Source organism: Peromyscus leucopus, chromosome X, assembly GCF_004664715.2.
Source record: "Peromyscus leucopus breed LL Stock chromosome X, UCI_PerLeu_2.1, whole genome shotgun sequence".
NCBI classification, from domain to species: domain Eukaryota; kingdom Metazoa; phylum Chordata; class Mammalia; order Rodentia; family Cricetidae; genus Peromyscus; species Peromyscus leucopus.
Window position 1 is genome coordinate 87,797,349 of NC_051083.1, and position 16,107 is coordinate 87,813,455.

The 16,107-nt window shown below is 44.1% G+C and overlaps 1 protein-coding gene across 3 annotated transcripts in view; it reads right to left on the reverse strand.

Moving 5' to 3' along the window:
* Btk (Bruton tyrosine kinase) overlaps positions 1-15,714 on the reverse strand; it is a 41,266-nt gene extending 25,552 nt beyond the window's left edge. Inside the window, exons 1-4 of one of the 3 annotated variants that reach the window (XM_037198907.1) lie at positions 15,447-15,714; positions 7,979-8,148; positions 7,182-7,280; positions 2,300-2,368 (exon numbers count right to left, since the gene is read on the reverse strand). In XM_037198907.1, coding sequence (XP_037054802.1) covers positions 2,300-2,368; positions 7,182-7,280; positions 7,979-8,119 — 309 coding nt within the window. In that variant the 5' untranslated portion in view covers positions 8,120-8,148; positions 15,447-15,714. Of the gene's footprint in view, positions 1-2,299; positions 2,369-7,181; positions 7,281-7,978; positions 8,149-15,106; positions 15,271-15,446 lie in introns of those variants that run through there. The other 2 variants (XM_028875034.2, XM_028875035.2) reach the window with 2 other exon arrangements.
* Between the last annotated feature and the right edge of the window lie 393 nt (positions 15,715-16,107).

Consider the following 16,107-nt stretch of genomic DNA (forward strand, 5'->3'; position numbering starts at 1 on the left):
GCCTACACATTTGTCAGGATACGAGCAAGCCAGTTTGAAGCCCAGATCGCACTCTTTTCTATGGCTTACGCTGCATCTATCAAAAAGATGTTCTTCACCTGTTTCCGTCTAGACCGGACTGTCTGTTTTATGTCAATAAACCTTCCCCACACTGAACTTCCTAATACTCCCCCTTCCCTCCCCTTTTCTGTCTTTTCAACCCACATGACCGCCATTAAATAGACCTTCAGAGCCAGAAGGAAGTGAAATGATCAGTCAACAAGCAGAGTGTCTTTCTCAATTCAGCCATCATAGAGAAGACGTATCATAATAGGCCTGGTGCTCATTTATAATCTTTTTGAGGTGTAGATATGGAAAGAAACTGTGTTAGATGAGAAAAACACAAAAGCAAATATGCTTGTCAATCTCATATATTGTATTTAAATTTTTTTTTGTTTGTTTGTTTTTTTGTTTTTTTTTTTTTTTTAATGTTTAAATAATAAAGAATAAAAAAAAATAAAAAATGTAAATAAAAAAATAAATAAATAAGCCTTTGCTGGATGGCCAAGAGGCTTCTGCTGCATATTTACTAAATGAAGGGCTTCCAATAGTAAAAATAATGTCATTTGCAGCTCAGAAGTATCTTGTAAGGACCTGAGAGTCATTCTCATGAACATTAGCATTCAAAGACTAAGACCTCTGTCTCTAAAACTCCACAGAAGATCAGAATCCTAACTTCTGTCTGTAGCATGAACCTTAAAAGGTCTTATTAATAAAAACAAACCCGGAACCAGGTATTGAGGTGAACGCTGAAAGGTCAGAGAAACAGAACCAGCCACAGCTAACCTCACCTTGCCAATTCTTCAGCTGATCTTGTTTTCTCAGACTGGAAGCCTCTGAGTCCTCAGTTTCTCTGATCACTCAGCGTTCACCCCAATACCTGGCTCTGGGTTTGTTTTTATTAATAAGACCTTTTAAGAGTAGTGCTGCATCCGTCTGTCATTACTAGCCAAGAAACACAGCTGGCGGAATCATGTTTACACCAAGCTACACTTTGTTTGCTTTTATCTGACTTCAAAAGAAATCATTAATCCTGCAAGTAACACAGCTGGGGTATGTATTAGCCAGCCCTAGTTTTGCTGTAAATAAGACGTCTGGCACAGAGTTAATTATAATAATAATGTTTGCCTAGTTACCTTTCAGAGACCTCCAAGATCTCTTACCAACCAATATCACCAGTTCTGACTGGGTGTTGTAGCGCTAGTTAGTAAACCTGTTATCCCAGCAACTGGGCGACTATGGTAGGAGAATTGGAAGTCTGAGACCTGCCTTACACCTCATAGAGAGAGCTCATCTTTTTAAAAATTGGAGGAGAGAGGAGGAGGAAGCTTAAGATGGGGAGTTTAGTAGAGAGAGGAAGAGGAGGGTTAGGACAAAGGGGGAGAAGATTAGGAGAGGGGGTTAGGAGGGACAGAGAGAGAGAGAGAGAGAGAGAGAATTAGGATGGGTAGGATGTAGTGGGTGGCTGTCTGTGCCATGCCCTGAAGCCATGCTTCTAGGAAAGCAGCAGGTAGCTATTAGGTACCTGCCCCTGGGCCACGGCCTCCGGGAATCCTTAAGACCAGAGATGCGCTTATGGGTTGCTCTCTCTTCCTTGTGAATGTTGGATGTTGACCAGGGCAGAGCTCTCCGGAGAACAGCGTTGGCACGAGCCTCACCTTTCCAGAATCCTGCTACAATCCCTATTACCTGTATTGTGAGTTTCCTGTATTGTGAGTTAACCCCCCAATAAATTCCTTTAATCATTAAGCTATTTCCATGGATTGATATCGATTTAATCGCATTAGCAGTATGGTGAGAGAGGGAATTAGGAGAAACCATTGACTCTTCACTTGGTCCTGTGCAGATTCTCAAGGAATGGTCTAGAACTGAAAACTCTACCCTCATATTACATCATTTTCTGAACACACGTCCCACAAAGAGCCATGACAATGACTTCACATTTGCTGACGACTGTTTATCTTTACCTGTCTCCATACCTTAAATTGCCCCACGTATTTTTCTGATAAATGTCCTTCAACCCTTTGAGGGAGGACAATCTGAGACTTGCGTCTCCTACTTCCACAACTGTCTGCCTTGTAAATGAACTCTTTCTCTCTTGGAAACTCATACTATGCAGCGGGCCAAACTGGCCTGGTTTCCTAGCATGACTTCCTTGACTACTTCAATTTCTGCTCCCGGGGACCTAGTATCCTTCACCTGATACCTAATGACTTCATTACAGAGGCCTTTCCAGAGTGGGTTAGAGAAAAGAACTCACCTGGAACGGGTACGGGAACCTTTCAATGATTGAAATCTGTTCCATTTCACTGGACTCCTCACCCCTCCTCTGTAATGAAAGAAGGAAGTACGGTTACCTATGGATGTTGTGGTGGTGTGAATGAGAGTGGCCCCCATTGGCTAACATATATTTGAATACTTGGTCCCCAAGTGGTGGAACTTTTGGAGGAAGGATTAGGAGGTGTGGTCTTGGTGGAGGCTTTGGGGTTTCAAAAGACTCATTCCCAGCCTCTCAGCTTCCAAGTTGTAAATCAAGATGTAAGCTCTCAGCTGTTCCTGTGGACATGCCTTTACTCTATCATCATGGACTCTGACCTGCTGGAACCATAAGCCCCAAATCCAACACTTTCTTCTATGAGTTGTTTTGGCCACGGTGTTCTATCACAGTAATCGAAAAATAAGTAAGACTCTTATGCTGCTCTTTTCTGAATTTCTCTAGGTTTAGGGAATCTTCTACCGTGGATTTAGAAAACATTTGCAAAAAGTCAGTTCTTACTTTTTAAAAAATATTGATTTTGTATTTATTTATATATACGTGAAATGTCCACAGATGCCAGAAAAAAGCATGGTAATGCCTACCTAGGAGCTGGAGTTATGGCAGTTGTGCGCCATCCGCTCTGGGTGCTGGGAATTGTACTCATGGCCTCTGCAATTGCTCTTAACTACTGAGCCAGATCTCTAGGCCCCCAACAGGATTTCTTTTTTTTCCAAAATAATTTCTTAATGATTACTCCCCATAGACCCATAGACATTTCAAATCAGTAGCCAAACTGTAGCTTCTCAATAATTGGTGCTAGGAATTGGATAGCTAGTTCACATCACACCCGAGTGTAAGGTTCAGGCAGACTTAAGAGCATAAGATGAAAGTAGAACTATTATGGGGTGGGGCTATAGTTCAGTGCTAGAGTGCTTGCCTTGTGTGCATGAAGTTCTGGGTTCAATTACCAGCATGGCCAAAAGAAACGTATAAAGAACTTATGATCTGGGAGCGATGCTATGCACCTATGATCCCAGCACTGGAAAGCTTGAGGCTACAGAGGGAGATCAAGCCAACCTGGGCTGCTGGGCTACAGAGTGAAAGTGTCGAAAACGCAAACAAACAAACAAAAAAAGAAACAAAAAGAAGAAAGAGCTGTGTGTGGTGACATATGCATTTCATTTTACCACCTGGGAGGCAGAGGCTGCTCTCTGTAAGTTCAAAGCCAGCCTAGTCAGCCAGAAATACATAGTGAGACCATTTCTGAGAGAGAGAGAGAGAAAGAGAGAGAGAGAGAGAGAGAGAGAGAGAGAGAAGATGAAAAGAAAAATTGAAGGAAGGAAAGAAACTGCTGTGTGGGCAGAATAAAATAAACCAAAACCAAATTTGAAGATTAAAAAACTGGAAGAATATTTTCAACACACTAATATTAACAAAAGACTGATATTCTTATATCAAAATGTCTTTAAAAGCGTTAGAAACATAGTAAATATCTCAATAAAAGTGGGCCAAAAGATGAACATACAATTCACAAATGAAAAAAATATAAATGAGCAGTAGACACATCGTTGTACAGTCTTATAAGTAAAGATAAGTCAGCAATGAAATATTATTATTTTTCTTCCCTGAAAAATTGACTAGAATTTAAAATATCTCATGTTAAAAGAAAAGCTCATGTTATAAAGATGAAGAAAATACCACCTTACATAGTTTACAGAACTATAAGATACCATAATTCCCCTTCTAGAAACTGAAATGGAATAGAAACAAAATTAATAAACGCATTGGGGCTGGAGGGATGGCTCAGCGGCTAAGAGCACTGGCTGCTCTTGCACAGGAGTGGATTTAACTCTCAGGAGGCACACCACAGCTCACAAACACCTGTAACTTCAGGTCCAGTGAATGTGACCTCCTTTCGGGCCTCCTTTCGTACCAGGCATGCACACACTGCAGTTATATATATGCAGACACAATGCTCAAGCACTTTTAAAAAATGTTTGGGGCTGAAGATTGCTCAGCAGTTAAAAGCACTTCCTGATCTTCAAAGGACCCGGATTCGGTTCCCAGTACCTACATGGAGGCTCACAATTGCCTATAACTTCAGTTCCATGGGATCCTACACTAGATCTGATACAGTGTTCTGGCCTCCAGTGGCACCAGGTGCTAAGCATATATGTGGTGCACATACATGCAGGCAAACATTCACAAAATAATAAACCTTTAAAAAATAAGGGTGGGCCGGGCGGTGATGGTGCATGCCTTTAATCCCAGCACAGGTACAAGGCAAGAAGGTAGCACACAGACATACATACAGGCAAAACACCCCCACACATACAAATAATAAAATTATAATTATTGTGACATTAAAAAAAATAGACTCTATGCCGGGCGGTGGTGGCGCACGCCTTTAATCCCAGCACTTGGGAGGCAGAGGCAGGAGGATCTCTGTGAGTTCGAGGCCAGCCTGGTCTACCAAGTGAGTTCCAGGAAAGGCGCAAAGCTACACAGAGAAACCCTGTCTCGAAAAACCAAAAAAAAAAAAAAAAAAAGACTCTAATTTCATGCCTGTAATATCAGCACTTGGAGGGCTGAGGTAGAATTACAAAGAATTGAAGCCTGAGCTGTATGGTGAGTTCCAGGCCAGCCTAGGGTACAGAGTGAAACTATGAATGAATGAATGAATGAATGAATCAATGAATGAATGAATGAATGAATAAAGGAAGGAAGCTCTTTTAAAAATCTCCTGTGGATATCTAAATAGAGGGGGCTATTTTGGGGTTAGGGAGAAACTTGGTGCCAGGGAAACTCCCAGAAATCCACAAGAACGACCCCAGATTAGACTACCAGCAGTAGTGGAGAGGGTGCCTGAACTGGCTTATGCCAGTAATGAGATTGGTGAATACCCTAACTGTCATCATAGAACCTTCATCCAGTGACTGAGGGAAGCAGATGCAGAGATCCACAGCCAAACATTGGGCCAAGCTCCGGGAATTCAGTTGAAGAGAGGGAGGAGGGATTATACGAGCCAGGGGGGGTCAAGATCATGGGGAAACCCAGAGAGATATATGACCCAGAGGGAGCTCACAGACTCTGAACTGATGGCTGTGGAGCCTGCATGGGACCGACCTAGGCCCCCTGCATGTGGGTGACAGTTGTGTAGCTTGGTCTTTTGGTGGGACCCCTGGCAGTGGGACCAGGATCTGTCCCTGGCACATGATTTGGCTCTTTGGAGCCCATTCCCTATGGTGGGATGCCTTGCTCAGCCTTGATGCAGCGGGGAGGAGCTTGTCCTGCCTCATCTTGATAAGCCATGCTTTGCTTACTTCCATGGGAGGCCTTCCCCTTTCTGAGGAGTGGATGAGGTGGGGGTTAGAAAAGAGGGAGGGAGGGAGGGAGGGAGAAAGGGGGAGGGAACGGGAGGAGAGGAGGGAGGGGGAACTGTGGTTGGTATGTAAAATAAATTTTTAAAAGTTAATAAGAAGGGTTGGGGATTTAGCTCAGTGGTAGAGCGCTTGCCTAGCAAGCGCAAGGCCCTGGGTTCAATCCTCAGCTCAAAAAAAAAAAAAAAAGTTAATAAGAAAAAGTACCTGAAGGAGGAAAACTAGTCCTCTTTGCTCATTGTGAGAGGCCAGTACAGCAGTACCCTAAGTTGGGTGTTATAAAGTTTTCCAGGCTCAGTGTGTCTCTATCTGCTAAGAAGGAACGATGCTGACTTGGGATCACCAACTCGTGGAAGACTGAAGCCTTTTCAGGCTGGAAGGATGGCTCAGAGGGTAAGAGCACATAACGGCTCTCCCAGAGGATCCAAGCTTGGTCCTGAGAAGTCGCATCCACTCACAAGAGCCTGAAATTCTAACTCGGGGATCTGACACTGGCCTCTGTGGGCATATACACAAACACGTCATTAAAAAGAAAAGACATTTTCAAAAAAAGCAAGCAAATTCTCTCTTGGTAAATTCTTTTGTAATCTCTCTCTCTCTCTCTCTCTCTCTCTCTCTCTCTCTCTCTCTCTCTCTCTCTCTCTGTATGTATGTTTGTACATATTTTCAGGAGCATGCCTGTGGAGGTCAGAGGACAGACAGCCTCAGGTGTGAGGCTCATCCTCCACCTTCTTTGAGACATGGTCACTTTTTCAGCTGTTGCATATGCCAGACTAGTTGAGCCTTGAGCTTCCAGGAATTCTCCGGCCTCCACCTCCCACCTTGCCATAGGAGTGTGAGATTACAGACGGACTAAAGGGTCTGACTTTAGATGAGTTCTGGAGATTGGAGATTCTCAAATCCCCAGGCTTGTCTGGCAACCCCTTTACCACTGACCCAACTCCTAGCCTGAAGGAAAAAAATTATTTTTCTTTCTTTCTTTTTTTTCCCGAGACAGGGTTTCTCCGTGTAGTTTTGGTGCTTGTCCTCGATCTTTCTCTGTAGACCAGGCTGGCCTTGAACCCACAGAGATCTGCCTGGCTTTGCCTCCCGAGTACTGGGATTAAAAGCGTGCTCCACCGCTGCCTAGCTGTTTTTTCTTTCTTTCTTACATTCTTGTTTTCTATCTGTTTCCGTGTGTGTGTGTGTGTGTGTGTGTGTGTGTGTGTGTGTGTGTCCATACGTGTCACAGTTTTCACTGGAGGTGAGAGGACAATTTTCAGGAGTTGGCTCTCTCCTTCTACTATGTGATGTGTTCAGGGACAGAACTCAAGTCATTAGGCTTGGCAGCAATTTCCCTTACCCTCTTGGTGATCTATCTCCCTGGCTCCCAATGAAGAGTTTTCTAAAGAAACAAAACTGTTCTACAACACACGACACCACCGCCATTCTATATGGAGTATTTGGAAGTTCCAAGTGCCCTACAATCCGTGGCTCCCCTCTCTTTGACTCTGGCGGCTTCTTACCGGAATCTGTCTTTCTGGTGGAGGATTTTTTTCAGGAACTACTGTTTCAACGCAGGTGATCTTCTCAACATCTATTGAACCTTTCTTGCTGCCCCTTCTCTGAAGGAATGAGGAAGAAAATGGAGAAAGATGAGGAATGATCAAGCAATCAGACATTTACACATTGTTATCTAATCACCCTCCATGGTAAGATGGCACTCATAGCCTAACAGAACCTGGTTTCTGTTTGTTTTTGAGATGGGGTCTCACTATGTAGCCCTGGCTGGCCTGGAACTCACTATGTAGACCCAACCGAGTGCTGGGATTAAAGGTGTGTGCCACTGTGTCTTACAGAACCTTTTTTTTTTTGTTTGTTTGTTTTGTTTTGTTTTTTGTTTTTTTGTAGACAGGGTTTCTCTGTGTAGCTTTGGAACCTGTCCCGGAACTCACTTGGTAGCCCAGACTGGCCTCGAACTCACAGAGATCCACCTGCCTCTGCCGCCCGAGTGCTGGGATTAAACGCATGCACCACCACCGCCCGGCGACTTCTTGGCTTTTATCCTTACAAGCGTATAACGAGTTCTTACCAACCACAAGATTCTGTGGTAAGACATCCTGCACAGCTTCTCACACCCTTGAATTTTTTCCTGGCATGACTGTACCTACTCCTAGGCTAGGAAATATTTTTCAGAGTTTGATGTCTATTTTATTTCTAAGCCCCCCCACCCCATACACACTATGTAAGACCTATCTCCTGTCTCACAGAAGATGCAAGACTAAGTCCTTGAAATGGTAAAATTCACATTTGGGAAACTTACCCCACGTTCAAAGTCATACTCATAGTAGGAAAGCTTTTGCACAGTCAAGAGAAATAGGCGCTTCTTAAAGTTCAAAGGTGATGTTTTCTTTTTCTGTTGCGAGCGCTTCAGAAAGATGCTCTCCAGGATCACTGCAGCCATGGCTTCCTCTCTTGGAGCTCGCTTGTGTGCTGTGGATAGCGAAAGGTTTTGAGGTTCTAGCACAGCCACCTCCATCCCTCCTGGTACCCCCTCAGCCCTGCTACCTGTTTTAAATGAGCCGCACATTTCCAGCACTAGCACGTAGCCTTATTTTTCTCCCCGATCGCCTTCTTCCACAGTCCCCGACTCTGTCAAGTTTCAGGTACAGTAAACCCACACCAAACAAAGCCTGGCTTCTTATATAAGGGAACGCAGTGCTCTAGATAACCAACAACAAACACCAGTTGTTGGGTAATGTCTAGACATTGTCTTTTTATGACACATGGCCAGAATCTGTAAATGAACTGTTGACCCTGGTATTCTCAGAAGGGATAATCCAGGTACCAGAACTTCACTGAGACACACCCTGGGCTTTCAGTTCCCAGTTTCCTGAACAATAAATGTAATTTTTCAAAAGTTGACCCACTCAGGTCTGTAGCCAAAAGGACATTGGTGGGTTCACCTGTACTTCTGAACATACAATAACTGCCATTCAACTGATTTAGCTCATGCCCTGCTGCCTGGGTTACAAAGGACAGAAGCCTTGTTTGCAGGTTGAGAACAGTTTTACTACAGAGGTTAGTGCTTTGGCCTCCCCCTTGCCTTTCCTTAGGTGGTTTCTTTTAGATGGCACCCAGTAATAGAGACACAACTATGGAGCAGAGGATAAGAGCACTTGTTGCTCCTGCATGCAGCCAGCATTCAGTTTCCAGCACCCACACGATGGCTCACAACCACCTGGAACTCCAGTTCCAGGAGGTTCAGTGCTTTCTGCTGACCTCCATGGGTGCCAGGTATGCCAATGGTGCATATATGTACATGCAGGCAAAACACTCATAACCATACAATAAAATTTAAAAAATAAATCGTCTTTTTTCTGGAAAAAAATTAATGTAACTATGCTGCTGTTAAGGATGCCATCTGTACTCATGTAGGAAAAACAATGTGCTTAGAATACTCCAGAAAATTCCATAAAACAATCAAAGAGTCTTGGTGGTGCTGAGGATGGAAGACAGGGCCTTGCGTGGGCGAGACAGGGACTGGAGCACCAAGGCCCATCACTGGCCTCCTTTAAATCTTGATTATAACTTTGAGACTGGATCTCCAACTCCTTTGGTGGCCCAGGCACAGCTGTCTTGCTGCCTCAGCATCTGGAGTGCTATCTATATGATAGGCCTGCAGCACCAGGCACAGCTCACCGATGGCTTTTTCAGACAGACAGACAGACAGACAGACAGACACACACACACACACACACACACATCAATTCACCTGAGGTTTGTGCACAATTTTACCAATTATAAACTTTCATTAGAAACATAAATGAAAAGATGATAGTCATAAAAACGGACCACAGAGTAAAATGATTCATCAGATCTCCCCTGAGCTTTGTTGGAAGCAGGGGCTCCTTTCCTACAAGGAATGTAGAGTTTTATTTATTTTCACTAAATTCCTTTTGCTTTTGGGGACACGATGGAAATCAAATAAGTAAAGTCAGCACTTTACTTTTTTCTCTGAAAAGCTGTTTTTTTTTTCAAGTAGGGAGAGAAAGGGAGTGTCTTTTTTTTTTTTTTTGAAAGCCTGATGCTATTCACAGTTATTTTGCTCTTTTTTGTGGTATGGACAGTTCTATTATCATGAAGAGAAGACAAAAATGGATTCAAAGAGTGAGTGTCAGAATGTTGAGAATGATCTTTGCCTTCTGTCTACTACCCAGCTGCTGCTTGCTGTCTTCTGGCAGTGGATTGGGTTAATGTTTTGTTGCTGATCTTTAGAGAAAACTGATGCAGAAATGCAGACCTTTCCCTGCACCTTGCTACATAAGTCTCCATTCTTGGCCTCTGCTTAAAATGGACTCCCACCAGAGTGACAAGCTGACAAGCTTATGAGCAATCAGTCCTACCTTCAGTTTCAGCTCAGACTCCAAAGAAGTTCCTCTTAACAGCACACTCCTCCATTTAGTGACAAGTAGTGGTAACAGAGCAACCATGCTCTAGTCTTATTAACTGCTAAGTCATGAAGACCTTTGTAATACTATCACTCTTGCTCATGGAGAATCACAGAATCAAAGACCCACATTACAGAAGGCAAAATAAGACCTGAAGGAAACTGAGTAGCATCAGCAGTCAAGAAGATCAAAAGCATTCCTTTTTTTTTTCTTTTCTTTGCAACCTCTCAGCTCTATATGTAGCAGCAGAATTCAGACAGAGGAAGCCTGTTAGTGAGAGCTCAGTCACCATACAAACTGCACTGTGCCAGGGAATTCATACAAATGGCACTTGAAGAGTTAAGAAGTGAGAGCATCCCTGGCAATTCTCCTAGCTGTGATAAGAGAAAACACTGCTAGGGACAGACAGCACTAGAGCAATAGTCAGTGGATGAGACAGACGCGAGTCACCAGACTTCAAACACCGACTGCACCAGAAGAGTCAGGAGGTACTGTTTTCTCATTGTGTCTCCTTTAAAGTTCTGGGCAACTGACCATGAAGCGCCTGGCCCTTTCAATTCTCTCTGAAGGGATATGGAAGAAAACTCCTGTCCCAGTGTCATTTACCTGCCAGGCACGTTGTACCATTTGACTATTTATGTATGTGGTGCTGGGAATGAAGCTCAGGGTCTTGTGCATGCTTGTCCAGAGCTCTACCACTGAGCCATGCATTCCAGCTTCTGGCCAATATCTTCTATGCGACATTCCATGTAGTCTTCACAGCAAACATAAGGAAACTAATATTTGCAGACTGCACCACTTGTCCATCGTCATCCATCTATATAGCTCCTGTTGTATAGTTCTTGCAGTTTATGTACATGCCATTACTTCCCAGATTGATTTACGTTGAGTTTCCTTTTTTTTTTCTTCTTTTTCTTTTTTTTTAACCACAAGGTCCCATGTAGCCCAGGTTGTCATCAAACTTTCTGTGAAGTCACGGATGACCTTGGCCTTCTGATCCTCTCCTGCTCTATCTCCTGAGTGTTAGGATTATATGGCTGTATCATCACACCTAGTTTATTTGGTAATATCAAACCCAGTGGCTTTTCCTTTTCTTTTCTTTGAGACAGGGTCTCACTATGTAGCCCTGGCTATCCTGGAACTCACTATGTAGACCAGGCTGGACTTAAATTCATAGAGATCCTTCTGCCTCTGCCTCCCAAGTTCTGGGATCAAAGGCATGCACCACCACACCCAGGCAGAAGAAAGGTCTTTAAAATATCATCAAAGCAACCCAATTATTAGTGGTAAATTCCCAAGAAACAACTGTTTAGACTCTATTGAAACCTCCTTATTTTGTCAGCATTACAGGTGACCAAATTCATGGTAAAGACTAACACTATATCTGATTTATTTTTCAATTGAGTTTTTCTTTCCCTTTGGTTAAACATTTATTTTTTCCCTATTATATCAAAATAACACAAATTCATTGTCGGGAATCTTTCAAGTTCAGGGTTATTAAAAATAAAAAAAATCAATTACAAACCTCAAATATAGATATATTAGTATCTTGGCATCTTCATTTTTTTCTGTGTGCATTTCTTATTGTATTTGCAATCATATTGCACATATCATGTATAATTTGCTTATATTTAAAATTATCCATCTATCCATTCATCCATCCATGCAACAATACTTTTTCCTAAAAAAACCTTTCTAAGATTCTTGCCTAACATTATTCCTAGCCAAGCCTGTGGAGTAGGCATGTTAGCCCAGCACTCAGGAGGCTGAGATAGGAGGATCACATAGTGAGTTCAAGGCCAGCCTGGGCTGCACAGTGAAACCCTATCTCTAAGTCTAAACAACAAGAGCAATACTCAAAACAACACTGATTAATAATAATGATGAAGAAGAATTGGAGAGACGGCTCAGCAGTTAAGGAGAGTGCTTGCTGCTTTTCCAGAGGACCCGAGTTCGTTCCCAGCGCCCATCCCACGCAGTTCACAAAGGCCTGGAACTCCAGCTCGAGGGAATCCGACAGTCTCTGAAGGCATCAGCACACACTATTGCATACACACACACCACACACAGACACATACACCATATACACACTGACATACACACACACACAGATACACACAGACCCAGACACCACAGAGAAAGACATCCATACAGACACATACATACCACACACAATGCATAAAGAAATGTGAAAACCATGTGCACATTTTGCATTTTGATACATATTGCCAAAATACTTTCAGAAATAGTATACCAATTTCTGCTCCAAAGAGCAGGTTTGGGGAGCCGAAGTCCCCTTTCCTCTACATCTTTACTTCATTTTTCACTTCACCTCTGGTTTTATTGTACACTAACTTTTTCACTGAGTCGGTGGCCTTAAACTCTAGTTTGTTTTAATCTCCCATTGTCAATTCCTCGTAACTCTCTAAATGCTCTCTCTGGTAGCGAGACGTTTTCATTTTGGTAAGGGTCAGCAGTGAGAAAAGCTGAGGCTCAAATAAGTAACCAGTGTTACCCGCAATTGTTGCCTTTTGTGGCTTATTTGAAGAGGGCGTTCCAAGACGGGGGACTGGGAAGGAATGCCTGTGATTGAACATTCTAGGTTGATAAAGTTCTCAGATCATACTCACTTACTGTATGTGAACCTCTGTAACAAACTGAAAGTTACACGTGGCCCAATTGTTTCAGGCTCCTCAGAGGCGTGTTCCCCTCCCCCGATGGCTTCATGCATAACCAAGCAGGTTTGGAGTAAGTCAGTCTCCTCCATAACAACAACTACTTCTTCCTCCTCCTCCCCCTCCCCTCCCCACCCTCCTCCTTCTTCTCCCCCTTTGTGAAACAACATCTTGCTGTGCAGTTCAGGTTGATCTGGAACTCCAGGTAATCCTCCTGCCTCAGCTTCCTGTGTGTGCCACCACACCCAGCTCCTCTTTAACTGTTTCTTGAGCTCTGTTACACTCAAAATTCTAGCCCTCCTTTATCTTCAGGAATTAGCTTCCGCTCTCAGCATTGCTGAGGGAAAAGTAGACATATAGACACAGATGACTCTTTGGAGATCGCTCAAACTTTGCTTTTCAGCAGCCATATCTTCCCCCTCATAACCAAGTGACTTCCTGCTATGGCTCTAGACCACTGGCAAGAAACTCTATAGGAAATTGGCTCAAATGGAACTAACAAATCATAGTGACTATTTAAATTGCATCAAGACCCTTCCTACAAGGAGATGGAAATTTACACTGGTTCTCCCCCATAAGGCATTTGCAAAGAGTCTGAACAAAATATTAACAGCCATAAGCAACAGGAATCTGGAGTTTTGCACAAGCAAATAGATTAAACAGTCTGAACAGAAACAAGTCAGGCCAGGTATGGCAATGTCCACAAGCAATCTCAGTACACAGGAGAGTAAGGCAGAAGGACCACAAGTTTGAGATTAGTCTGGGCGACATAGCCTTGGCTAGGTAGGTAAGACCTTGTCTCCAAATAAAATAAATAAATAAAATCAAGCTAGAGTGGATGAGGCAAGCCTTAAGGGATACTGCATGAGTGTAATACTTTAGGTTTCTATGAGAATCTGTATTTTGTGGCGCATTTCGAATAATTGAGAAAGGCAATAGTACACTTGCTTCAGAAGTGTGGCATGCAAAATGAGGGAAGGAGCAGGGATAAAAAGCACACCTAACAGCAAAGAGGACAGTTGAGCTTCGTGGAGTGTCCCCCCCTCAACCTCCGACCTCTGGACTGCTGCTCCTCTGCCTCAGGAAATGCATGGCACGGGATAAACACCCCATCCCCCACTGCCACTCTGCTCTGGCAATGGACGGCATGGGATAAACCCTTCCAGCCTTGAGAGCTGAGTAGTGAGGAAGATAAGATTCCACTTGGAGGTCTGGCCACTCACTCCAGAATGTCTCAATCAGCTGGATCAGAGCAATCTGAGTCTGAATTTCACACCATTTGCCCCTAGACCAGCCCTATGGGCCACTGGCAGGGCTCAGGAGGAACCAAAGTAGCAATGACTGCTGAGAGACAGCGCTTACGCTTGCCAGGGGCCTGTCTTAACGACTTCACAATTATTTACACGTTAAGTCCCGGCAATAACTTCCAAACAGAGTAACAGGCAGGTGGGAAGGGGGAAGAGAAAGGGAAATAGCTTGAGGAGAAAGTGGCAAAATAAATGTGATGCGATTTAAAGGCTATTGCGTGCTGATTCTGGATCAGGGGATAGTGACCAGGAAAAGAAGAGGAAGGAGAGGGAGAGGAAAGGAAACGAGAGGAGAAATAATGAAGCCAAAAGAAAAGGCAGCCATGCACATGGTAGGCAATGGTAAGAGGAAAATCTTCCCAGAGACCTCAGGGGTTGGCCACACCGTCTCAGCTGGGGCGGAGGCTGCTTTCCGCTGGCTCTGTCTCCTACCCGCTATTACCACGAGGTTGCCACAGCCTCCACACGGTCATTCCTATAAGCCAGCTTTCATCCTGGTAATATTTGGCCTGTTGAAGGCCAAACCAAGTTGCACCCGGCCCATGTAGCCCAGACCTTTCTCCAGTTAGAACTTTTGAGACACATGAGCTGATTTAGAGTTTTTGCAGAGTAAGCGGCCGCTTAGCATTCCTTCTTCTAAGGGTCTCATTGATACGAGGACACATTCCAGGTCTTCAAACAGTATTTGCTGAAAGTGGCTTGCTTTTACCCTACTGCCGTATGAGGTATTTCTTTCCCACCAAGAGCTGCAGAGCTCCATGTCTAACGTTGGCTACCTTTTCAGATGTTCAGATCACTCTTTCCTCGTCTTCTAACCACCCCACCACACTGGCTGTCTTCAGAAGACCTTTACATTCCCCTCCATCACTGGAAGGGCATGCCAGGGTCTTCTGCTGCTGACCTCCCACTCTCCATGAGTCTCCTCCACCAGCAGATACATGGAACCAGCCATGTTTCCTGTCTGGCCTTTGAAGGTTCCAAGAGAAGTAGTTATGGCTGTGCCCAGTCTCTGCCTCACCTCAGACCCACCTCAGTTCTGACTTAATGCAGGTAGCTTCCCAGATGTAATGAGATGCCGGGACTTGGAAGGTGGGACTCGGTCTCTGAAGACACTGGCCCTGGAGACATATTCTTACAGTCCAGAGAGGAAGGACAGTCTGAACAAACCCCACCCTTTCACAGCCACTCAGTTCCCTTTTTTTGTTTCCTGACTTAAACCAATGCCTTTTTTTCTTCTTAACAATATGGTATCTGGTTCCGTGCTGCTGTCCCTGGTCTACCCCCGCCCCCAACTCTCCCCGCCCTCATTCGCCTGGAACCTCTTCCACCAAGAGAGTCCAGCTCTGACAGAGTCTTACCATTGCTGGGGTGGCTGAGTCCCCAAAGATGATGGGGCTGGACCGAACGAACAGGTCATCAGATTACCCTCCCTGGGGTAAAGGGATGACATACCTAAAGGATTGTGGGGGATGATCAGCCCGGGAAGAAAAGAGATGCCCAAGCTGGCAAGACCCAGAACAAAGCCAGTGTCTTTAAAGTCTCCTGTCCCCTCAGCAGGGGAGACTCAGGGTCACGCAGTTCAACGTGAAGGACAAAGAGGGCTCACTCAGAGACCCTGAGATACACGGCCTGACAGAGGTAGAGACAAGACTTCCCCTGCTGAGTCATTTTCTAAGAAAGCTTTTTTTTCTACAGATAAATATGCCTGAGTGTAAGCCCACACAAAGACTTGTGCCCTTCCCCATTTTTTTCGTGACTGTTCTTTTGTGAATATTCTCCCTTCAAGATTCAGCCTTATGACCTTAACCATGAGGAAACACATTTATAATTCAGCTACTAGGGCAATGGAAGTTGAAAGCCTGGACAACATAGGAAATTCTGTCTCAATTTTTTTCTCTCAAAGATAAACAATTTACACCATTTTCTTTGATTCTGTAAAGCAGTAAACAAGATTAGATGTGTTATTTGAAGCCTGGATGGTCCCTCAGCAGGTCCCTAGGTTGCGTCCCAGCTCCTGTC